Raw genomic sequence first — 25,579 nt, 5'->3', positions numbered from 1 at the left:
TCCTCACCCACCACCACCCGACATGATTTAATGCCCCTCTGTCACCAAACCCACCGTGAAGGAGGGCATTAAATTCCATCCAATGAGTGCAGATCACTCCACATACAATAGAAGGATTCAAGGGAGGCACTTTAGGTAGTTTTTCAAATTCCGACGCAAAATAATTTGAAGGAACCATGTTACCAGAATAAAACTAGGTTTACATAGATATTTACATAGAATTTACAGTGCAGAAGGAGGCCATTCAGCCCATCGAGTCTGCACCGGCTCTTGGAAAGAGCACCCTACACAAGGTCAACACCTCCACCCTTATCCCTAAAACCCAGTAACACCACCCAATACTAAGGGCAATTTTGAACACTAAGGGCAGTTTATCACGGCCAATCCACCTAACCTGCACATCTTTGGACTGTGGGAGGAAACCGGAGCACCCGGAGGAAACCCACGCACACACGGGGAGGATGTGCAGACTCCGCACAGACAGTGACCCAAGCCGGAATCGAACCTGGGACCCTGGAGCTGTGAAGCAATTGTGCTATCCACAATGCTACCGTGCTGCCCAATGAGGCCAGTTTTATTCTGTGGAGATACTTTATGTGAGAGAACTGAGTTAAACACCGTTGAGCACAAATCCAGCCCAAGCTTGATGAAGTCTGTATCTGCTGGCGATTTGACATGATTTGGCCAGTCTCACTCTGATCCAATTTCTGGTCGGCAGAGATCAACATCACAAAAACAATGAGGGCAATTCTCCCAAAAGGGAACAAAGTCGCTAGTGAGTGCGTTTAGAAACGTGTTTCTCGCTGCTCGGAGTGCCGAGAAGCCAATGCCTATTCTTTTTTTTTTTTTAAATGTGTTTATTCAAAGTTTTTCCAACAAAAATTTTCAACCAATTAAACCCCCCCCCCCCCCCCACCCCCCCCCCCCGTAACAGAAAAGAAAAAGAAAAAAGAACAGAACAGAACATAAACATATCAATCAAACAGAATACAGAACTTATACAATGGGTTTCTCCCGCACATATTAACCCTCCCATATGCTTTTTTTTTTACAAGTACCCCTAGGAAAAAGCCCTCCCCCGCCCGCCCAAACCCCCCCCCCGAAAGAGACACCCCCTCCCCTCCCCTCCCTCCCTGGGTTGCTGCTGCTGTTGACCGACCTTCCTTTAACGCTCCGCGAGATAGTCTAGGAACGGTTGCCACCGCCTGAAGCACCCCTGCGCAGACCGTCACAAGGCAAACTTTATCCTCTACAGCTTAATGAACCCTGCCATGTCATTTTATCCAGGCTTCCACACTGGGGGCTTCACCCCCTTCCACATGAGCAAGATCCTCCGCCGGGCTACCAGGGACGCAAAGGCCAGAATACCGGCCTCTTTCGCCTCCTGCACTCCCGGCTCGTCCGCCACCCCAAATAATGCTAATCCCCAACTTGGCTTGACCTGGACTTTCACCACCTTGGACATAGTCTTCGCGAAACCCCTCCAGAACCCATCCAGTGCCGGGCACGACCAGAACATTTGGGCGTGATTCGCCGGGCTTCCCGAGCACCTCCCGCATCTGTTCTCCATCCCAAAGAACCTACTCAGCCTCCCCCCTGTCATATGCGCTCTGTGAATACCCTTAAACTGTAACAGGCTGTGCCTGGCACATGAGGAAGAGGAATTAACCCTGCTCAGGGCATCAGCCCACAGACCCTCTTCAATCTCCTCCCCCAACTCCTCCTCCCACTTGCCCTTCAGCTCCTCTACTAAAGCCTCCTCCTCTTCTTTCATCTCCTGATATATCGCCGAAACCTTGCCTTCTCCGACCCATGCACCCAAAATCACCCTGTCCTGAATCCCCTGTGCCGGGAGCAGCGGGAATTCCCTCACCTGCCGCCTCAAAAACGCCCTCACTTGCAGATACCTGAATGCATTTCCCGGGGGTAACCCAAACTTCTCCTCCAGCGCCCCTAGGCTCGCAAACGTCCCATCTATAAACAGGTCCCCCAACCTTCTGATCCCTGCCCGATGCCAGCTCCGAAACCCCCAATCCATCCTTCCTGGGACGAACCGATGGTTCTCCCGGATCGGGGACCACACCGAGGTTCCCATCTCACCCTATGTTGTCTCCACTGCCCCCAGATCTTTAGCGTTGCCGCCACCACCGGACTCGTGGAGTACCTTGTCGGTGAGAGCGGCAGCGGTGCCGTCACCAGCGCCCTCAGGCTTGTTCCTTTGCAGAACGCCACCTCCAACCTCTTCCATGCCGCCCCCTCTCCCTCTATTACCCACTTACGGATCATCGCCACGTTGGCTGCCCAATAATAGCCACCCAGATTCGGCAACGTTCCAGAAACCCCCTCCTTACCCTCTGGGTCTTGTTTGCCCACACAAAACTGATGATGCTCCTACCTACCCGCTTAAAAAAGGCCTTGGTAATCCTAATAGGAAGGCACTGGAACACAAAAAGAAACCTCGGGAGGACCATCATTTTAATCGACTGTACCCTGCCCGCTAGTGAGAGTGGCAACACATCCCATCTTTTGAAGTCCTCCTCCATCTGCTCCACCAGCCGCGCCAAATTAAGTTTGTGCAGGGCCCCCCAGCTGCTAGCTACCTGGATCCCCAAGTACCGAAAGCTCCTTTCCGCCCTCCTCAACGGTAGGTCATCTATCCCTCTTCCCTGGTCCCCTGGATGCACCATACAGAGCTCACTTTTCCCTACATTGAGCTTATAGCCCGAGATGTCCCCAAACTCCCTTAGGATGCGCATGACTTCCACCATCCCCTCCACTGGATCTGCCACATACAGCAACAGGTCATCCGCATACAGCGACACCCCATGCTCCTCTCCCCCTCGAACCACACCCCTCCATTTCCTGGACTCCCTTAATGCCATGGCCAAAGGCTCAATTGCTAATGCAAACAACAGGGGGGACAGGGGCACCCCTGCCTCGTCCCTCGATACAGCTGAAAATACTCCGACCTCCGCCGATTCGTAGCCACACTCGCCACCGGGGCTCTATAAAGGAGCTTAACCCAACTGATAAACCCCTCCCCAAACCCAAATCTCCGCAATACTTCCCAGAGATGCTCCCACTCTTCCTGGTCAAAGGCCTTCTCCGCGTCCATAGCTGCCACTATCTCCGCCTCTCCCTCCACCGATGGCATCATAATCACGTTTAGGAGCCTCCACACATTGGTGTTTAGCTGCCTGCCCTTAACAAATCCCGTCTGGTCCTCATGAATCACCCCCGGGACAGAATCCTCAATTCTCATAGCGGTAAGCTGCAGGGGACGTATTGGTAAATGTATACGCCCCGAACTGGGATGATGCCGGATTCATGAAGCGCATGTTGGGGCGCATTCCGGACCTGGAGATAGGAGGCCTGATAATGGGAGGGGACTTCAATACAGTGTTGGACCCAGCACTGGATCGCTCCAGATCGAGGAATGGAAAGAGGCCGGCGGCAGCCAAGGTGCTTAGTGGGTTTATGGATCAGATGGGGGGAGTGGACCCGTGGAGATTTGCCAGGCCGCAGGCCAGGGAATTTTCTTTTTTCTCCCACGTCCACAAAGCCTACTCCCGGATAGATTTTTTTGTTCTGGGCAGGGCGCTGATCCCGAAAGTGGAGGGAACGGAGTATTCGGCCATAGCCATTTCAGATCACGCCCCGCACTGGGTGGAACTGGAGTTGGGAGAGGAGAGGGACCAACGCCCACTGTGGCGGTTGGATGTGGGACTGCTGGCAGATGAGGTGGTGTGTGGGAGGGTGAGGGGGTGCATCGAAAGGTACTTGGAGGTCAACGACAATGGGGAGGTGCGGGTGGAGGTGGTATGGGAGGCGCTGAAGGCGGTGATCAGGGGAGAGCTAATCTCCATTAGAGCTCATAGGGAGAAGATAGAGGGCATGGAAAGGGAGAGGTTAGTGGGGGAGATTTTAAGAGTGGACAGGAGATACGCAGAGGCCCCTGAGGAGGGATTACTTGGGGAAAGGCGACGTCTCCAGACGGAGTTTGATCTGTTGGCCACAGGCAGAGGCACAGTGGAGGAAGGAGCAGGGGGTGACCTACGAGTAGGGTGAGAAGGCGAGTCGGATGCTGGCACACCAGCTCCGTAAGAGGATGGCAGCGAGAGAAATAGGGGGAGTCAAGGATGGAAGGGGAGCCACAGTGCGGAGTGCGACGAAAATAAATGAGGCATTCAAGGCCTTCTATGAGGAGCTGTACAGATCCCAGCCACCAGCGGGGGAAGAGGGGATGAGACGATTCCTAGACCAATTGAGATTCCCGAGGATGGAGGAGCAAGAGGTGGCTGGTTTGGGGGCACCAATTGGGTTGGAGGAGCTGAGCAAGGGTTTGGGGAGTATGCAGGCAGGGAATGCCCCGGGACTGGATGGGTTCCCGGTGGAGTTCTACAGGAAGTACGTAGACATGTTGGCCCCGCTACTAGTGAGGACCTTTAATGAGGCAAGGGAGGAGGGGACCCTGCCCCCGACAATGTCGGAGGCGACGATTTCTTTGATCCTAAAGCGGGACAAGGACCCACTGCAATGTGGATCGTACAGGCCGATCTCGCTCCTCAACGTGGATGCTAAGTTGCTGGCAAAAGTGCTGGCTACGAGAATTGAGGACTGTGTCCTGGGGGTGATCCATGAGGACCAGACGGGATTTGTAAAGGGCAGGCAACTAAACACCAATGTGCGGAGGCTCTTAAATGTGATAATGATGCCATCGGTGGAGGGAGAGGCGGAGATAGTGGCAGCTATGGACGCGGAGAAGGCCTTTGACCGAGTAGAGTGGGAGTACCTCTGGGAAGTGCTGCGTAGGTTTGGGTTCGGGGGAGGGTTTATTAGTTGGGTTCAGCTCCTTTACAGAGCCCCGTTGGCGAGTGTGGTGACGAATCGGCGGAGGTCGGAGTATTTTCGGCTGTACCGTGAGACGAGACCCCTGTTGTTTGCATTGGCGATTGAACCCTTGGCCATATCATTGAGGGAGTCTAGGAATTGGAGGGGGGTGGTCCGAGGGGGAGAGGAGCATCGAGTGTCGCTTTACGCAGACGACCTGTTGTTGTATGTGGCGGATCCAGTGGAGGGGATGGTGGAGGTCATGCAGACTCTAAGGGAGTTTGGGGATTTTTTGGGCTATAAGCTCAATGTAGGGAAGAGTGAGCTTTTTGTAGTACAGGCAGGGGACCAAGAAAGGGGGATAGGCGAGCTACCACTGAGGAGGGCGGAAGGGAGCTTTCGGTACCTGGGGATCCAGATAGCCAGGAGTTGGGGGGCCCTCCATCAACGGAATCTGACGAGGTTGGTGGAGCAGATGGAGGAGGACTTCAAAAGATGGGACATGTTACCACTCTTGCTAGCGGGTAGAGTGCAGTCGGTGAAAATGGTGGTCCTTCCGAGGTTTCATTTTGTGTTTCAGTGCCTTCCCATCGTGATCACCAAGGCCTTTTTTAAGAGAGTAGGCAGGAGTATTATGGGGTTTGTGTGGGCGAATAGGACCCCGAGGGTAAGGAGAGGGTTTCTGGAACGCAGTAGGGACCGAGGAGGGTTGGCGCTGCCGAACCTAGGGAACTACTACTGGGCAGCAAATGTGGCGATGATCCGTAAGTGGGTGATGGAGGGAGAGGGGGCGGCATGGAAGAGGTTGGAGATGGCGTCCTGTAAAGGAACGAGCCTGGGGGCGCTGGTGACGGCACCGCTGCCGCTCTTGCCGTCAAAGTACACCACGAGTCCAGTGGTGGTGGCAACGCTAAAGATCTGGGGCCAGCGGAGACGGCACAGGGGTGCAATGGGAGCCTCGGTGTGGTCCCCGATCAGGGGTAACCACCGGTTTGTCCTGGGGAGGATGGACGGGGGGTTTCAGAGCTGGCATCGGGCGGGGATTAGAAGAATGGGGGACCTGTTCATTGATGGGACGTTTGCGAGCCTAGGGGCACTAGAGGAGAAGTTTGAGATACCCCCGGGAAATGCTTTCAGATACATGCAGGTGAGGGCGTTTGTGAGGCGGCAGGTGAGGGAATTCCTCAGGTGAATGAAGATGCATGTTCCAGAAATATATATATATATAGAGACAAATTCAAAGATGCAAGACAATGCTTAGAATGCAAACATTTGCAGTTAATTAAGTGTTTACAGATCCAGAGATAGGGGTAACCCCAGGTTAAAGAGGTGTGAATTGTCTCAAACCGGGACAGTTGGTAGGATTTTGCAAGCCCAGGCCAGGTGGTGGGGAATGAATGTAATGCAACATGAATCCAAGGTCCCAGTTGAGGCCGTACTCATGTGTGCGGAACTTGTCCATAAGTTTCTGCACAGCGATTTTGCGTTGTCGCGGGTCCTGAAGGCCACCTTGGAGAACGCTTACCCGGCGATCAGAGGCTGAATGCCCTTGACAGCTGAAGTGTTCCCCGACTGGAAGGGAACATTCCTGCCTGACGATTGTCGCGCGATGTGCGATTCTTACTGTGCTCACCCCAGTCCAACGCTGGCATCTCCACATCTTGTTTGTGGAGACCACTGCTGATCGGCGCTCGCCCGAGTTCTCCGAGATGAAGGGGATGAATCGCAAAGCCCCAGGTACCCCGGGAATCTGCACATTAGAGTGAGGTTAGCTGCCTGGTTTGTATATGCAGATTTGCCAAAATGTGATCCCACCCACAATGGGGGGGATTTACATCACAACCTCTCGTGAGATTGCATTGGGTCTCACGAGGTGTGGGGAGCTGTGTAGATCCTGGGATCAGGGTCTCCCGGCTTTCAGTGGCCACACTGCACCACGGCTAACTGCTTTTCTGGCACAGCATGCCATTGGATCGCACCCCAAATTTCATTTCAAGACTATTTAGCAAACTTATTCAGAGATGCCAGAGAGCAGGTATGTGTTGGGGGGGGGGGGGCAGGGTGGTGGTGGAGAGCATAGGTGGAACCTGTTGGTGAGGAGGGGGCAGATGGAAGGAGTAGGTGGAGTCATACTTGGGGGTGGGGGGGTAATGGAGGGGGGAAGTGGAGCCGGTCTGGGGGGAGGGGATGGCAGGGGATGGAGAGGGTAGGTGGAATTGGTCTGGGGTTGGAGGGGGTAGGTGGAGGCAGTTTGGCTGGGGGAAGGTAGAGGCAGCGATAGCTGGAGCCAGGGGGGGGTGGGATGAGGGGGGAGGGGGGGGGGGAGGGTGCTGATGGTGGAGGAAACTGGATAAAAATGGCTCCCTGGTCCAATAAAATGGTGCAGTTCTGAGGTTGGGTATCAGTCAAGGTTGTATGGTCTCTCATTAAGAGGTCCAGAGAATTGTATGTTTAAACATAGACCTTTTATTGTTAAGCCATAACTAAGCATGTATCCCAGGTACTGCTGTGCATGGGAGCTGCCTCCATGCTGACTCCTTCAAGACTCAATGGGCGGGATTCTCCGACCCCCCGCCGGGTCGGAGAATCTCCGGGGGGCCGCGCGAATCCCGCCCCGACGCCGGCTACCGTATTTTCCGACGCCGTTTTTCGGGCGGGGGAGGTTTCCTGCCATGCCGGTCGGGGGCTGTTGGTAGCAGCACCCTCGGCGATTCTCCAGGCCCCAATGGGCCGAGCGGCCGTCTGTTTTTGGCCAGTCTGACCGGCGTGGGTTACGTATGATCCCACACGGTTGGACCTGGCAGGTAAGTCGGCGTGGGCGGCCCTCGGGGAGGGGGGGGGGGGGGGGTCTGTCGCCAGGAGGGGCCCCACGGTGGCCTGGCCCACGATCAAGGCCCACTGATCGGCAGGCGGGCCTGTTCGTTGGGGGCACTTCTTCCTTCCGCGCCGGCCCCTGTAAGGCTCCGCCATGGCTGGCGCGGAGAAGAGAACCCCCCCGCGCAGGCGGCAAAACACAACGGCCGGTCTGCGCATGCGCGGAATCATGCCGGCAGTTCCCCGCATGCGCGAGATCACGATGGCCGTTCCGTGCATGCACGAATTTGTGCAGTCCCTTCGGCGCCGGCTGGAGCGGAGCCTCATCCCCGGCGTCCACCTAGCCACCGAGGCAGGTGAAAATTCCTCACCTTGGGGGCCCGTTGACAACGGAGTTGTTGGTGCCGGTTTTCCCGCCGGCGTGGGGACTTTGTCCCTGGAAGGGAGAATCCCGGCCAATGCCTCAGTATGCAATCATGTGATTCTCTACATCATACTGTGGGTGATTCTGGTCTCCAGTCCCACATTAACCCTTGCTCAGCTACAACAGCGAGCAGCTATTGCTTAAAGGCACTTACTTGGAATCTGCTATACCTGGTCTGGGAGTGTCTTGGCATTGGGAAGAATTCCATTCCTTAGCACTAACAACCCTCCGCTATGTGGGAAGTGGCACGTATAATTTCCAGGGAGGGCACTGTGGCACAGATGGCATGACGATCGAGCAGTGATAGATGGAGTCAGAGAGCAAAGCAGCATTATCCTGTTGAAGTACATTCAACTTTAATTTTCCTTCATTTTAGGGCACAACACAGTTTGAAATTAAAGTCCGACATTCCGGAAAGTGCAAGTTACTATGTTCTTCCATCGCGCATATTTAACAGTCTCTTCTAACCCTGGACTGCGGTCAGGTTTGTTTGTGCTTCAGTGTTTGCGGTTTGTCACCATAATGCAGTGAATGCAGCAAGCTGAACACAGTGTTAACATTCCAGAATGGTTTCCGATTTTGGGCAGCTTTTCCTCTGGGTGCCCTCGAAACGTGATTCATTAGTCTGCGAGGCTTTTTCGCCCTATGTCTAAAATAAATCACCTGTATTTATCTTCAGACATCCCAAAGTGATTACTGACAATGTATGTTTGAATCCATTGTTGCAATGTAGAAAATGCGGCAGTCAGTTTGTGCATAGCGAACCCCCTCATAAAAGCAAAGTGATAATCAGGTAATCTGATTCAGATGTTGTGTAAGGGCTGTTAATCAGGACACCGGGGGAACATCCCTTTTCTTGGGTTAGTGCCATGGGATCTTTTTTTAAAACTAGGACCAGAACACAATCTCAGACTAAAGGGACGATCCTTTAAAACAGAGATGAGGAGGAATTTCTTCAGCCAGAGGGTGGTGAATCTGTGGAACTCTTTGCCTCAGAAGGCTGTGGAGGTCAAATCACTGAGTGTCTTTAAGACAGAGATAGATAGGTTCTTGAATAATAAGGGGGTCAAGGATTATGGGGAGAAGGCAGGAGAATGGGGATGAGAAAAATATCAGCCATGATTGAATGGCGGAGCAGACTCGATGGGCCGAGTGGCCTAATTCTGCTCCGATGTCTTATGGTCTTATATCCACCTTGTTAAATCCACTCATCATATACTGAAGGAAGGCTGAATATGAAGCTTAAACCAGGTTTAGTTTCAAGACTACAGCGGGATTTTCTACCGCGATGTGATTCACGGTGGCAGAGACAGCCTGCCATTGGTCATTATGGTCCCGCTGCTGTCAACAGGGTTTCCCATTTAATGCAACCCCCCCCCCCCCCACACTCGCCGGGAAACCTACAGTGGGGGTTCACCTTCGGCGGGACCGGAAGATCCATCAGCAAGAATAGCCGGATAATTCCGGCCTACAGCGTAAACACACTGATTCCTCTAGTTCTCCCGAACACCCATTGTAACCCACTGACCATAACTAACCCACGCCTGCGGAACTGTTTTTTTTCTACTCTTGCAATAATTCCTTAATCCTTTCCCGCGTGGGGGGCAGTTGCTTTTCATTACCAAAGTAATGCATGCACTCAATTGCAGCACAATTTCAACATCAACACTCCCAATAGGGAAATCACTTGCGTTGCTTTCATGCCGCATCAGAATGACAGAACCCCCCAACAGTGCAGCACTCCCTCAATACTGCACTGGAAGGTCAGCCTAGAATTTGTCTCTCGAGTGGAAGTTGAACACAATCTTCTGCCTCTGAGATAGGAGTGCTCCAAACCATGACTGATATCTTAAAGCGCGTTTGAGCCTTGTCGACGTCCGTTTTGATATGCAGATTAGTTCCAATTTTGAGTCCGCATCAGCATCGAGAAAATGGGACTCGGGAAGTATGTAATATGTGAGAGAGTGGAGGAGAGACAAACGTTACATTTGACTTTTAGAGTACTGGAATCCACCATCTTAGAAATTTCCTTTCATTAAAGTTTTACATTTATTTATAGCTGTTCGAGAATCTCAGCAAGCCCCTGGATAGGATGCTAGCCTCATGTCATTGAAAGGGTGATTGCATTTATATTGCATCTTATCACATCTCTTAGAAAATGACAAAGTACCTCATATATAATCAATTACTTTCAAGTGCGCTGACAGTAAAACAAAGCAGTCATTTTGCACACAGCAAGCAGCTGTGGGATGAAAGTCAAGATGCTTGTGTCAGTGGAGTGGTTAAAGAGGCAGGAGCGTAGGCCAGGACACTGGGAGAAATTCCGGCTCTTTAGTTAGCTGCGACACAGTCCCTTCAGCATCCACCTGCGCTACAGGTGCAATCAGTTTAACCACATCAAAAGTATTGCACCTCTGCACACTCGCTCACAACGTTGGAATGTCAGAGTAGTTTATGCATGGAGCATAAACCGCAATCTTTTGGCTCTGAGACAGTAATGCTGCAAAGTCATCACTGTCTGAATATGGCCACCAAGGCACGGTCTGAATAGAATCTCAGGCAGAAATAATGAAATGACAGAAACATTAAATAATTGTTTTGCTTCAGTATTTATCAGGGAGCCAGATCAGGTGGCCATCATAAGTTGGAAATGATAGGGCACCATGGTGGCACAGTGGTTAGCACTGCTGCCTCATGGCGCCAAGGACCCAGGTTTGATCCCGGCCCTGGGTCACTGTCCGTGTAGAGTTTGCGCATTCTCCCCATGTTTGCGTGAGTCCTGCCCCCACTACCCAAAGATGTGCAGGGTGGGTGGATTGGCCACGCTGACACTTCATAGATTATCATAGAATTTACAGTGCAGACGGAGGCCATTCAGCCCATCGAGTCTGCACCGGCTCTTGGAAAGAGCACCCTACCCAAGGTCAACACCTCCACCCTATCCCCATAACCCAGTAACCCCACCCAACACTAAGGGCAATTTTGGACACTAAGGGCAATTTATCACGGCCAATCCACCTAACCTGCACATCTTTGGACTGTGGGAGGAAACCGGAGCACCCGGAGGAAACCCACGCACACACGGGGAGGATGTGCAGACTCCGCACAGACAGTGACCCAAGCCGGAATCGAACCTAGGACCCTGGAGCTGTGAAGCAATTGTGCTATCCACAATGCTACTGTGCTGCCACTTAATTGGAAAAAACTAATTGGGAACTCTAAATTTATTTTTTAAAAGTTAGAAATGATGTAACCACATTTAAAATAGAGAGAGGAAAGATAGTAAATACATTTATCCAACTCATAAAGGGATGAATCCCCTCGTCTGGATGGATTGCTACCGCAACTTTTACTTAAGGAAGAGATAACAGAGGCACTATGTTATACACCTTTCATAGTTTGCTAGGAAACGTTGTAGTATCAGATGACTGCTGATGTTATACCTGTATCTAACAAGGGAGATAGTTCATTTAGCTTAACATTGGTGGAAAGATAATGGAATCTCTACTAAAGGAATTTTTTTAAAATGCTAGAAATAAAAAATGTAATGATGAGTAGTCAGATTGGATTTCAAAGGTGAAAGCCTTGGCCAACCTCATTGAATTTTTTTAAAACCCAGAGATCACACAAGGGTAATGTAGTAGATGTAATATATCTAGATTTCCAAAAGGTCTGTTTTAAGGTTCCACACTATATAGTAAAGAATAAGATTAAAACATGTGGGATCAGGGGACAAGTTTCAGAATAGATAGCTAACTGGCTTCAGGACAGTAAGTAAAGAATAAGGGATTCAGAGTGGCTGAGGCATAGAAATGGGTTCCCACAAGGTCCAGTGCTCAGAGCACAATCCACAATTTATATTAACGATTCAGACTTTGGAATCAAAAAACAATTTCTAGATTTACAGATGGTAACAAATGGGGGTGGGGGGTTGTTTTTTCAGTGGGGAGGAGTTACTGAGGAGGCCTGCAACAAGTTAGAAGAAGACATTAATAAACTTTCTGAATTGGCATATAACTGGTGAGAAAAGTCAATATGGATAAGTCTGAGGTACTACATTTTTGTTAAGAGAAATAAAGAGATCCCTTGTTACTTGGAACATAAGCTTTTAAATGGGTAGAGGAGCAAAGGAATCTGGGAATACAAATACGCAATTTCATTTTCATTTCAAATCTCTTAAAGTTGTGACCCCGCTCGATAAGTCCAAAACACAAACAAGTCGAGCACTTGGAGTTTATTTCTAGAGGGATGAAATTGAGCAGTTACTATCAACTTGTATCAGATCAGACCACACTTGGACCATGTGTAGAGCTGTGGCTACTATATTATAAAAAAGGATATAGAGGCATTGGAAAGATTGCAAATAAAAATAGCAAGCATGACACTAGAACTGTAAGGTTATACCTACCAGGATAAGAGTAAACTTGGAGAGAGCATTTCCGTTTGCAATGAAGAGCTAAACTAAAAAGCATCAATATTACATTCATTTGTTCAGCTGGAGGCAGGTCATTGGCTCATTGTCTGCTGATGCGTGGTCCTGAACCCTTTTTTTGGTGTTTATTTTGTCAGTGGTTGTTTGCTTATGCTTTCCACTCTTGGGAAGGGTGAGAAAGGAGGTCTGAATGGCAATTGAACCTGCGCTGTTCCTATTCCACACCACATGCTTGCCACCAAATCAACTGAGATAACAGTACGCCTCGTCCAATACAAGAGAATTGCCAATGTATCAAGCAGAGAATTCTGAAGAAGCTTCCCATTATTCTGGGGCTGTGCCCCCTGATTCTAGACTCACCAGCCAGGGGAAACATCCCATTCACATCTACCCTGTCTCACCCTGTTAAAAATGTTGTAAGTTCCAAAGAGATTAACTCACAGTATTTGCTATGAGTTATACTCTAGAGAATACAGGTCCATTTTCCTCAATCACTCCTCATAAGACAATCCCACTATTCCCAAGATCGCAGGAAGAATAAGGGGAGCTCAATTGGAGCCTAAGCACTGGCATGGATTGGTCGGGCCAAACAGCGTTTCTATGCTAATAAAAACAGAAAATGCTAGATAACCTCAGCAGGTCTGAAAGCATGGAGAAAGAAACAGAGCTAGCATTTCGAGTCCGTATGATTGCCTTCAATGTTTTCAGTCCAAAGATGTGCAGGTTAGGTGGATTGGCCATGCTAAACTTGCATTTAGTGTCTAATGGTTAGGTGGGGTTATAGTGATAGGGTGGAGAAGTGGTTCTGGGTACGGCGCTCTTTCAGAGCATGGGTGCAGACTCGATGGGCCAAATGGCCTCTTGTGTACTATAGGGATGCTATAGATATTTTCCTGTTTATTGTGTATAATTCTCAGTAAAAACCTCCTCACAATTGATTACTTCAAAACTATCTCCATTCTTGGCGGAATCCAGACTGTGGTCCGGGCGGGATTCTCCGTGGATCGGCGGGACGGGCAGAACGGTGCAGTGGAGTGGCAGGAACCACTCCGGCGTCGGGCCGCCCCAAAGGTGCGGAATCCTCCGCACCTTCAGGGGCTAGGCCGGCGCCGGAGTGGTTTGCGCCGGCCGGCCGGCGGGCGTGGAAGGCCTTTGGCGCCACGCCAGCCGGGGCCGAAGGGACTCCGCCGGCCGACGCGGGTGGGCGCATGCGCGGGAGCATCAGCAACAGCTGACGTCACCCACACGCATGTGCAGGGGGGGTTCACCTTTGCGCCGACCATCGCGGATGCGCATAGGAATAGCGTGCTCCCACAGCACAGGCCCGCCCGTGGATTGATGGGCCCCGATCGTGGGCCAGGCCACCATGGGGGCACCCCCCGAGGCCAGATCGGCTCGCGCCCCCCCGAGGACCCCGGAGCCCGCCCACGCCGCCAGGTCCCACCGATAAGGGACCAACTCCAATTTATGCCGGCGAGACCTGCATAGAACGGGCGGGACTTTGGCCCATTACGGGCCGGAGAATCGCTGGGGGGAGCCCGCCGACCGGCGCGACGCGATTCCCGCCCCCACCAAATCTCTGGCGCCGAAGAATTCGGCAGCCGGCGAGGGCGGGACTCCCCCCCCCCCCCCCCCCAGCGATTGTCCGACCCGACGGGGGGTCGGAGAATCCCGCCCGATCTTGAAGTAGCTGAATTGGGAAGCAGTTTTGTGGGAATCTGGGATTGTGGGACCCAAAAGGGATAAAGCAGGTAAATGGAGTTGAGGTACAGATCAGGGATAACCTAAATGAATCATGAAGAAAGCTAGTGTGGCTGAATGTTCCTGTGTTTCTACATCAAACAGAAAATGGGCTGAAAACGCCACGTTGGAAAAAGAATATGCTCTCCTCAGGATATACAAGCCTAATATTTGGATATACATTTTAGCTCTGCAAAATATGCTCCTGAAAAATGAGACCATGGCCTCATTTACCCAGGCTTGGCAGTTTCTCTGAATATCGATAAGCGTTGTGATCACAGGAGCCTGTCCAGACTCGTATTTGGAGAGGTTGTTATTATTAGGTCTTAACCGTTATTGCAATGAGAGGAGAGATGACAATGAAAGATTCTGGGCCTGAATCTGAAACTGTGCTGAATCAGCCAGATCATTTATCTCTCCATTCACTGAATGGATGCGATTCTTTACCTTGACCAAATGAGTGACCTCAAAGGTGGTTGAAGGAGAGGCTGGCAAGCTGCGTTTCATGTTTTTTCTTATATTCATGTATTTCTGGTTAAATCATTCAAATGGTCATTATTCTTTGCTGGCTTTTATTCAACATGACTGGCGTGTTCCACCCACAAGCTGACTGTCTCTCTTACAAGTTGTAATGGAAAAATATTAGAAAGTAAATCACACAATTGAATTAGAGGAAAGGATTTATAAAATCCAAAGTTTTTATGGAAGAGACTCCTTCTCTGCAGTTTCTATTGATTCTGTCTCAGGCAGTTGCCTGCTAGATGTTAATATAAGGATGGCTCAACTTTGCATATTCTTTCTCCCTCGCCCATTAGCAGGTGCTGACTCATGCTATGGGGCCATGCTTATATAGGTTGTTTTAGACTTCACCCCCTTTTTAGTTTTTTAAGACACTTTTCATTACAGCTTTGTTTGCACTTCAACCCCACTCTCTTCATCTACAAGCACGCGATGCAGAGAGTGGAGGGAGAAGGACCACCTCATGAATCTGCTCCTGGGCCTGGCCAAACTTTCAATCAACAGGTCCAGGCAGGGGGTCACCGAGGGGGTCATCCAACCCGACTGTCTTCCCTTCCACAGCAGCTATACTTGCGATGGGGTGTCCCTGGAAAGGGAACACGCGGAGCCCACCGACACCGTCAAGGCCTTTCCTACCCAGTGGGCACCATGGGGATGAGGGTGCATTATCAGTCCTCTTGGTCACATTTTGAATTGATGTTTTAATTTTTCTTTATGATTCGTTTTTTGTTGAAGGCAGTATCTTTAAGGGGCTGTCCCTTTAACTTGTCCCTCAGTTTGTTTGATTTACTTTAATTGGTCAATTCTTGTAACCCAAAATAGGGTACAAGTCCAAAAATTGTGCTTTCTTCCTTTCCAAATGCCGTGACCTCGTGCATCTTGGCAATGACTGACGGGCGATAGGTGGCATCACAGTTGAGTCCTGACCCTTCCTCACGAACCATCTATGCACGTTTACTCTCTCTATTCGAATGTACGGGATGGGGACTCGAACCTGGCACCTTTTTTTGTCGTTTGGCTTAATGCCCCAATGGTTAGTCCACCTGCTAACTGAGTCAAAGATGAGAGTTCTCTAGATCTTTCTGCAATGTTGAACTGTTTTATTTCAAAGTTCAAATATGGCTTTTCTGAGGGAAGGAATAGTCAGTTTTCTGCTGGGTTCCAAACCCCTGCTAATTGTCCAGGCACAAGTAATAGCAATCTTAATAATTTAAAATAAAGATTTTTGTATTCTGGAGGAGTGCTGAGCTCACTTAACACGCCACCAGCCACGTTTCTCCAAATGTCTAATAGTCCCTACTGTGCCAACGTTGCACATACACATTACACCCAAGACTTTTGTGAAGAATAATGGCACTTTAATGTCATATTATTGAGATATTTGGTCTGTGGAGCCTTGACCACTAGAAAATTGTATGACTCTGTCAAAACTCCTTTCACTTAGGATTCTTACAGCTCGGAGAGTAAGGGATCATTAGCTGAGACGAGATTTGATCCCAGTTCCCTGAACTGAAAGGCCTGTGTCATGATATGCAAACATGCAACCAATGAACACTCAGACTAGGACACAACCAATGGGCTATCAGGACACTCAGAGGTGGCATCACCACAAGGGGGCATGACATAAATACTATAATAGGAATGAGGCACTCACATCCTGCCTCTTTCCACAGACCGACATCTAGAGAGTTAGACAGAGTTGATCAGCAGCATCACACCCCAGCACGTGGCTTAGAGCAAACTGGTACAGTTAGACTGAGTTACTGCAGTTAGATTAGCAGAGAGTCAAACTCATTTGAGAACTGTGTTAATAATTCAATAAACACGTTGAACTCATTTCAGAGCCTGGAGCATCCTTTAATTAAGACTGCATCAAGTAGCAGCCTGTGTTATCCGAAGCAGCATAACACAACAGCCTGCACCTGGATTACTGAGCCACTCACTTCAAATTGAAAAATAATATCCCATTAGTTAAAGCTAAGACTTTTGTTGGTCACTTTGGTTTAAAATGTGCACAATTTAAATCTTGTTCTTTGTTTCTCTGTCCTCTCTTTCCAGACTTGAAGTGAGTCCTATCTGAAAACGGCTCTTACGCTGGTCCAGGCCTTGGCTTCCAGGCCAGTGTTAAAGGTCATCGCCAAGGATGCTGTTACCAAGTTACTTGATGATGCCTCCGGTTGTCTTTGCAATGGCCTTGTTGTCCTTGGTGCTGGCTGACTCCACTATTGAAGGTAAGCCTTTCCTATTTGTGAAACCTGTGGTGATACCACTGCAACTGATCGACAAGGTGATGTAGAAAGAAAAAAAAAGGTGATTGAATATCACCATTGCGGTAATTTATCAGCCTGACTTTTCGAAGAGTGATAAGCTTGTGTTATATTTACGATGTTATTCATATTCTAATTTAACGGTGAAACAGGCTCAAGAAACTGCAATGCACACTGCTGTTCCTGTGTTTGTGTTCTTTTCCTTTGAGGGTTCTGATTCTAGTTGACGTAAAGATCCATGGGTGCTGTCTGCTATCCTGTACCTCACTCTGGTGAGATCAACAAACATTTGGACATCCGGAGGCGACCATGGTGTGAGTGGCCGTACGCAGGGCAGCTCCAACCTGAAAGCGTAGAGAAGGGCTCTTTTTACCCGAAAATGGGTGTAAAGTCGATGGAGAAGTGTAGCTGAAGGTCGGAGGAGAGGTATCCCAACCCCCAGGAGTGGCATGTCTGCTGGTGACCAAACCCGGCAGAAGAAGGTGAAAGACCTGGCCAAGGAGTTGGAAGAGACCTGTGACGTAGCACCAAAGGGAAAGGGCAGCACGGTAGCCTTGTGGATAGCACAAATGCTTCACAGCTCCAGGGTCCCAGGTTCGATTCCGGCTTGGGTCACTGTCTGTGCGGAGTCTGCACATCCTCCCCGTGTGTGCGTGGGTTTCCTCCGGGTGCTCCGGTTTCCTCCCACAGTCCAAAGATGTGCAGGTTAGGTGGATTGGCCATGCTAAATTGCCCATAGTGTCCAAAATTGCCCTTAGTGTTGGGTTGGGTTACTGGGTTATGGGGATAGGGTGGAGGTGTGGACCTTGGGTAGGGTGCTCTTTCCAAGAGCCGGTGCAGACTTGATGGGCCAAATGGCCTCCTTCTGCACTGTAAATTCTATGATTCTATGTCAGAGGGGGAAGGGTCAGTGCAAGTTGGAAGGCCCAGATGGAACAGTTGATGGCCTTTATCAGGGAAGAGTTCCATCAGCAGAGGAAGGAGATTGAAGAGGCTGTGGCACCCCTGAAGGGCTCGATGGAGAGGGTGGAAAAATGTCTGGAGGCACAGGGGTCGCATATCCAAGAATGGAGAGGGTGATGTTGGAACACAGCGATAGAGTGGTGGCACTTGAGGCAGAGGTGAGGCGCTTAGGAGACCTTCGCAAGACGCTAAGAGCAAAGGTGGAGGAGCAGGAAAACAGGTTGAGAAGACAGAATCTGCGAATAGTCAGCCTGCTTGAAGGAGCCACGAGGTATGGTTCGAGAGCTGGGGAGCCGCCGTGGGCAGTGATCGTGAGACTCCACAAGTTTGTGGAGTAAGAGAAGATACTGCAGTGGGCCAAGGAGAAGTGGAATTGTGAATGGGAAGGGAACAAGGTCCGAATATACCAGGACATTGGAGCTGCACTAGCAAAACGGCGTGTGGGGTTCAACAGGGCTGTTGGTGCTGTATCGACGGCAGATCAGGTTTGGGGTGCTCTACCCTGCGAAAATATGGGTAACTTTTGATGGCAGGTAATACTATTTTGAGATCCCAGAAATGGCCAATGACTTTATCAAGGAGCATAAACTGGGGGAGAACTGAACATTTTTGGGAGATGGAGGTGCTGACACTTTAGAACAATGAGGGTTACAGGTAGAGCGGGGGTTGGAGGGAGGGGGGGCTTTTTTCTTTTCCCTGTTGGGTGGACAATGGGTAGCAGGAGTGAGAAGTTTGTAAGGGGATGGCCGACCCCCCTTACTCCTTTGGGGTAGAGCCAAAACGGGAAGATGGTGGGGGGGAATGGAGGCGCAAGCCCCCGGTAAGGCTTATAACATGGAATGTGCGTCGGCTCAATGGACGGGTGACAAGATCTTGAGCCTTTGCGCACCTCAAGAATTTAAAGGCATAGGTGGTCTTTCTGCAGGAGATGCACATCCACGTGAAGGATCGGGGGCTGGATTCTCTGCATCCTCGGTCGAAATCGAGGCCGGCGTGTGGGCGAAGAATCCATGATTCCTGCAAGAAATCAGGACTGGCGCCGGTTCACCGATTCTGTGGGCCCACTGGGACCTACCCGGTGCCATTGCCAGAGGCCTGCTCCACCATTCTCCGCCCCTGCCCGGCCAAAGTCCCGACGGCGTGGAACTAATGTGCTCCAGCCGGTCGTGTGGTGGCTGCGGACTTGCTGCCCTGGTCGGGGGCGGGTCGATCGGAGGCCAGGGGCGGCCTTATATGCGGCCGGGGAATGCTTGTGCGGGGGTTGAGGGTTGGGCACTCGGCCGATCAGGAGGGTCTCGTTTTTGGGTCTAGCTCTGTGGTCCGCGTGTGCCATGGAGCGGCTGCTGGAGGCCGCTGCCGTGCGCATGCGCGGCCTCTGATCCGGACGTGCAGGGGCCCATATCTGCTGCAAAAGCTGAGAGATCTACTCCGGGTCCCTGCTAGCCCCCTACAGGGCTTGGAATTTGTGTCCCTTTGATCCACATTTTTTTGGCGTAAAACCCGACCGTTTTGATACTGGCTTCGGGACATAGTCCCAATAATGGAGAATCCAGCCCCAGGTTAGGCTGAGAAAGGGATGGGTGGGTCATGTGTTCCACTCGGGGTTTGATTCAAAGTTGCGGGAGTGACCATTCTGATGAGCAAGAAAACAGGATTTGTGAGTACAAAGGAAGTGAGGGATCCGAGTGATGGTGCGAGGGGAGTATTGGTGGGACGCCGATGGCATTGGTGAATGTATGTGCACTGAATTAGAACGATGTAGGTTTTATGATGGGGCTGCTGGCAATGAACCCGGACTTTGCCACATACAAGTTGCTCATGGGAGGAAATTTCAATTGTGTTCTAGAACTGAGGGTAGATATATAGAGTCCTTGGTCAATGGATAGGCTACGAATGGTAAAGGAGCTGGGAGGGTTCATGGGAAGGGTGGGTATGGTGAACCCGTGGCTCGTTAAGAACCCAGGGTGGAGTACTCCCTTTTGTCACATGTTTATATTCAAGAATCTTTGTGGTGAGTGGGAGGTTTTGGTTGGGGTGGAGGGGCAGAGTATAGGGGGATAGAAATCTCAGACCATGCGTCCCATTGGCTGGAGATTCGGCTTAGATCAGGATGGGAGCAGAGGCTGGGGTGGACGCTCCATTCGAGGTTGTCGGCGGATAGAGGGTTTTGTGATAAAGTGCGGTCGGTGATTAAAGACTATGTTGAGTTGAACCAAAACGGAGAGCTGTTGGCAGCAACATTTTGGGAAGCATAAAGGCGGTGGTCCAAGGGGAGATTATCTTGTTCAAGGCACATGAGGATAGGGAAAGGAGGGAGGAATGTGAACGGTTAATGAACAAGATAGTTGAGGTACATAGGGAGTACTTGAGGGTGCCCACCATGGAGGGATTGGCGAGGAGGAAAAAGTTGCAGGGGGAATTTGACAGGTTGACAACAAGGAGGGTGGTAGGGCAGCTGTGCAGGGCAAGGGGGTGCAATACGAATACGGGGAGAAGGCAGGTCGAAGGCAAGTTGGCACATCAGCTTCCGAGACGAGCTGCGTCCAGGAAAATATTGAAGATACGGACTGGGGCAGGAGATGCTGTTTCGGAGCTGGGGAAGAAAAATTAGGCATTTAGGGATTACTATAAGTAGTTGTACAGGCGGCCACAGGGGGGCGAGGAGGAGGACATGGGGCATTTTTTTGATGGATTGGAGTTTCCACAGTTGGAGGAAGAGAAGAGGCAGGCGCTAGAGGAGGTATTGGACAGTATAAGGGGTATTAAGTCGGGGAAGGCCATAGGGCCTGATGGATACCCGGTGGAATTTTATAAGGAGCTTGGAACGGGCCTGGCACCGCATCTCTTAGGGGCATTTAATGAGGCGTTGGAGAAGGGGGAGCTACTGGAGACAATAGCACAGGCAACAATCACATTGATACCAAAGAAGGGGAAGGACCCATTGGAAGGTGGGTAATATAGGCCCATAAACATAGATACATAGAAGATAGGAGCAGGAGGAGGCCTTTGGCCCTTCGAGCCTGCTCCGTCATTTATCACGATCATGGCAGATCATCCAACTCAATAGCCTAATTCTGCTTTCTCCCCACAGCCTTTGATCATATTCTCTCCAAGTGCTGTATCTAGCTGCCTCTTGAATATATTCAATGTTTTAGCATCAACTACTTCCTGTGGTAATGAATTCCACAGACTCACCACTCTTTGGGCGAAGAAATGTCTCCTTATATCTGTCCGAAATGATTTACTCTGAATCCTCAGACTGTGACCCCCGGTTCTGGACACACCCATCATTGGTAACATCTACCCTGCATTTACCATGTCTAGTCCTGTTAGAATTTTATAAGTCTCCATGAGATCCCCCCTCATTCTTCTGAACTCCAGCGAGAACAATCACAACCTTGTCAATCTATCCTCCTATGACAGTCCCGCCATCCCTGGAATCAGTCTGGTAAACCTTCGCTGAACTCCCTCGAGAGCAAGAACATCCTTCCTCCGAGAAGGAGACCAAAACTGCACACAATACTCCAGGTGTGGCCTCACCAAGACCCTGTACAATTGCAGCAACACATCGCTGTTAAATACGGATGTGAAAGTGCTGGCTAAGTTGGTGGTGGGAAGGATGGAAGATTATGTCCCGGGAGTGGTTGCAGAGGACCAGACAGGCAGCTCTCTAGTAATATAAGGAGGCTGTTAAATGTGATCATGGTACCGGAGGTGGTGGTGTCCATGGATGCGGAGAAGGCATTTGACTGGGTGGAGTGGCAGTGCCTGTTTGAGGTCCTGGGAAGGTTCGGGTTTGGGCCGAAGTTTGTCGCATTGGTGCGCCTGTTATCTGTGGCACCAATGGCAAGTGTACGGGTACACAAATCTTTGAACTGCATAGGGGAACAAGGCAGGGGTGCCCCCTGTCACTGCTGTTGTTTGTGCAGGCTATAGATCTTCTGGCAATGGCCCTTAGGGGGTTGACAGGGTGGCAAGGGATTACGAGGGGGAGTAGGGGGCATTGGGTGTCGCTATACACGGACAACCTGCTTTTGTACATCTCGGACTCGTTGGAGAGCAGGGGGAAGATTATGGGCCCGTTGGAGAAGTTTGGGGTGGTCTCTGGATATAAATTAAACGTAGGGAAAAGTGAAGTGTTTCCGGTGAACGAGCTGGGTCAGTGAGCCAACCTAGGAGGGTTGCCATTCAAGGTGGCCAGAGATAAGTTTAAATATCTGGGGATTCCAGTAGCGAAAGAGTGGACGATGCTGCATAATTGGAATCTAACAAAGCTGGTGGAGGATGTGAGGGAGGATCTGAAGAGATGGGACACCCTGCTTCTGACTCTGGCAGGGAGGGTCCAAGTGGTGAAGATGAATGTTTTGTCGAGGTTCCTGTTCATATTGATGCTTACAATTTTTGTACCGAAGGCCTTTTTCCAGAAGCTGGATACAATTATATCAGACTTTGTCTGGGCAGGGAAGGGGCCATGGGTTAAGGGGACCCTGTTACAGAGACAGAGGCGTTGTCGAACCTGCTGCATTATTACTGGGCAGCGAACGTGGATAAGGTGAGGCAGTGTTGGGAAGGAGAGGGGGTAGAATGGGTCAGGATAGAGGAAGAATCCTGTAGGGGGTCCTGCCTGAGGGCAATGACAACACGACGTTGCTACTGGCGCCAAGGAAATACGCGGAGAGCCCAGTAGTACAGTCCACAGTAAAGATCTGGAACCAGTATTTTAGGATAGAGGGGATGTCGATGTTGACACCGCTGTGCGAAAACTGTGGATTCGAGCTGGGGTTGGGGGGTGGGGGTGGGGGGGGTGGGGGGGGGGGGGGGGGTGGCGCAGGCGGTATGTATAGGAAGTGGAGAGAAATATGGCTGGTTAAGGTGAGGAATCTGTACCTGCAAGAAATGTTTGCCAGTATAGAGGAATTGAAGGTGAGGGAAGAGCGCCTGAGAAGAAATGAGTTTAAATACGTGCAGGTAAAGGACTTTGCACAGAAGGTTTGGAAAGAGATATGGCAGGCGTGGAAGGGGAGGGCAGGATCGGAAACCTATATGGATCGCAGCAGGTGAGCAGGTGGTGAAGATTAAGGAGAATTGGGGGGAGCTGGGAGGGGAGATAAACAGGGGAGTATGGAGTGAGGCACTATGAAGGGTAAATGTGACTTCCTCATGCGCAAAGATGAGCGTAATACAGTTCAAGGTAGTACATAGGTACATATGACCCGAGCAAGGATGAGTGGGTTCTTCCAGGGGGTCGCAGATGAGTGCAAGAAATGTGGGCGGGGACCAGAAAACCATGCGCATATATTCTGGGGTTGCGAGAATTTGGAGTGATTCTGGGCGGGAGTGTTCACAGCATTAACGAGGATAGTGGGGTTGGAGGTTGGGCCGGACCCATTTATGGTGATATTTGGGATTTCGGAGAAGCTGGAACTGATGGAGGGGAGGAAGGATGATGTTGTGGCTGTTGCCTCTCTGATTGCCCAGCAAAGAATTCTATTGGGATGGTGGTCAGCTGAGCCGCCGGGGGTGGCGGCCTGGCTGGGAGAATTATGTGACTTTCTTTGTTAGAAAAGAGCAAATACGAATTGAGGGGTTCAGCGGAGGGCTTCAAGGCAAGGTGGGGGATGTTGGAGGGCATGTTTGAGGAATTGTTTGTTGTGGCGGAGTGGTGAAAACAGGGAAAACATTTGTACAAACTGTATAAATTGTGTGTTGAGGAGTTTGTTCCCTGGATTGTTTTATGTTTTGTTACCATTTATATAAGTTTGTAATAAAATACATTTATAAAAAAAAGAGATCAGTAAACAGTTTAACTGAGAATCAAAGCCACTGACTTCTGGTGTGTGTGTGGCCTTGTCCTACACTGGGCAGCTACTCACTCATCACCCACATTTTTTCAGGGTTTACCGATTGCTGAGCAAGGCAAATTGTCTTGAATCATTGCACAAAGCAAAAGATGACTCCCTAACATTGCATCGAAACAAGACACTACATTGAAGAAATGAAGACATAGCCTGCTTGGTCAGATTGGGATTGTGTCCTCATGTGAAGATATCTCCTCGCTTCGGCTGAAACCCCCATCCACCCTCCTCAATTTTCCTTCAAGTTACCTTGATAAGTTAGCTAAATTTCTCACTTTTCCTACCCGTAGTTTTGCTGTTCTTTTATCTTTGTTTGCTTGGCTTCAGAGCTTCGCGTCTGGCTGCATGTTCTGTTTGAAGCTGGCCTGATGGTTTTAAAATCTCTTCTCTTCTCCTCACACCCTTTCCCCCCCAAGAGTGAGTATACTAATCCTGCCAGACTGTCCTGGGCTCGACAGTGATTAAAGATTCATCACCAGGGGCCAGTTTTTGGCTAGCAAGGCGGGTAGCTCGAGTTGAAAAACTTCACAACCCGCTGGACCATATCGTAGGTGGTCATGGGAATAGGCGAATGCCGAGGCTGCTTTAGAAGTTGTTTGCCCTCTCGCCCTCAATCACTCCTTACCTCCCAAGCCACCCCATTCCCTTGGTCATTCATTAAACCCATTCAATGTTTTTAAATCTCCTCAAGTGGTTAATTTCTAATAAAAATGAGCAAAAACATCTATTCAGACCACACATCAAAGACAGCTAATCCTTTAATAGGTTCTTTAAGCTATCAATCAAACTGTAAAACCAGATGAGATAATGGAACTCATCCAAGAACTCATAATGAAACACAATCAGGTGCTGCTGCTTTTTTTTCTAACCTCCACCTGTCAATCAAAGCAATCGAGCAGAGGGCCATTTTTTAAAACTCTGACAGCTTAAAGAATGGGACATTTAAATATCTAATTAAACAGACTGTATCCTCATTTCGAGAGCTTATAGATCTATTTGGTTAATATATGATTGTGGGTTGAGGCCCTAGCAATGATCAAAATATGGTCTAGTTAAAGTCAGCACTGAGTTTGGGATTCCCTTCTGTGTGAACCATTCCCCGTCCCTTCCTCTGTCAGAAAAAATTGGATCTGTTGAAAAATGAAATGAAATGAAAATTGCTTATTGTCACAAGTAGGCTTCAAATGAAGTGACTGTGAAAAGCCCCGAGTCGCCACATTCCGGCGCCTGTTCGGGGAGGCTGGTACGCGAATTGAACCGTGCTGCTGGCCTTGGTCTGCTTTACAAGCCAGCTATTTAGCCCATTGTGCTAAACCAGCCCCTGGAAATGGAAATGGGATGCTCATCTCCACATCCAGGCCATCATTTTTGAGGTCCGTGAAATCTTTATGAACTGCCTCGAGTCTCGTGTAGCCTCCATTCTGCTGCTCCTGATCAGATTGATGATTGAACAACTTGGCATATGCCAGTGTTTGAACATGGGATTTTCCAAGTTGGGGGAGTTGGGGGGGAATGCTGGGCGGAACCTTGTATCCTTCACCTGTGGCAGGTGTGGTGGTGGGGAGAGGGGACATTAAATTAGGGGTGCGGGTGGTGGGTGGGGACCTCGTTGACTTCCCTCCTCCACCCCAGTGGTGGGTGGGGTCCTCCACCCTGATTCACTCCGTGGTGAGAAGATCCAAGAATGGCCTTTCCGTCTCGCCACCTATTGAAGCTTTTTTTTCCATATATTTAG

The 25,579-nt window shown here is 50.1% G+C and overlaps 2 protein-coding genes across 3 annotated transcripts in view; both read left to right on the top strand.

The window, feature by feature from the left end:
- The window catches only part of kdm4b (lysine (K)-specific demethylase 4B), a 1,116,292-nt gene that overhangs the window by 290,196 nt on the left and 800,517 nt on the right, over positions 1–25,579 (top strand). The gene's annotated exons all lie outside the window — the stretch shown is intronic.
- LOC140394813 (receptor-type tyrosine-protein phosphatase S) overlaps positions 16,820–25,579 on the top strand; it is an 80,117-nt gene continuing 71,357 nt past the window's right edge. Inside the window, exon 1 of the mRNA XM_072481995.1 lies at positions 16,820–16,990. Within this exon, the coding sequence (XP_072338096.1) occupies positions 16,903–16,990 (88 nt within the window). The 5' untranslated portion in view covers positions 16,820–16,902. The remainder of the gene's footprint in view (positions 16,991–25,579) is intronic.

Source organism: Scyliorhinus torazame, chromosome 18 (assembly GCF_047496885.1).
Source record: "Scyliorhinus torazame isolate Kashiwa2021f chromosome 18, sScyTor2.1, whole genome shotgun sequence".
NCBI lineage: Eukaryota > Metazoa > Chordata > Chondrichthyes > Carcharhiniformes > Scyliorhinidae > Scyliorhinus > Scyliorhinus torazame.
This window is presented reverse-complemented; position numbering and strand designations above follow the sequence as displayed.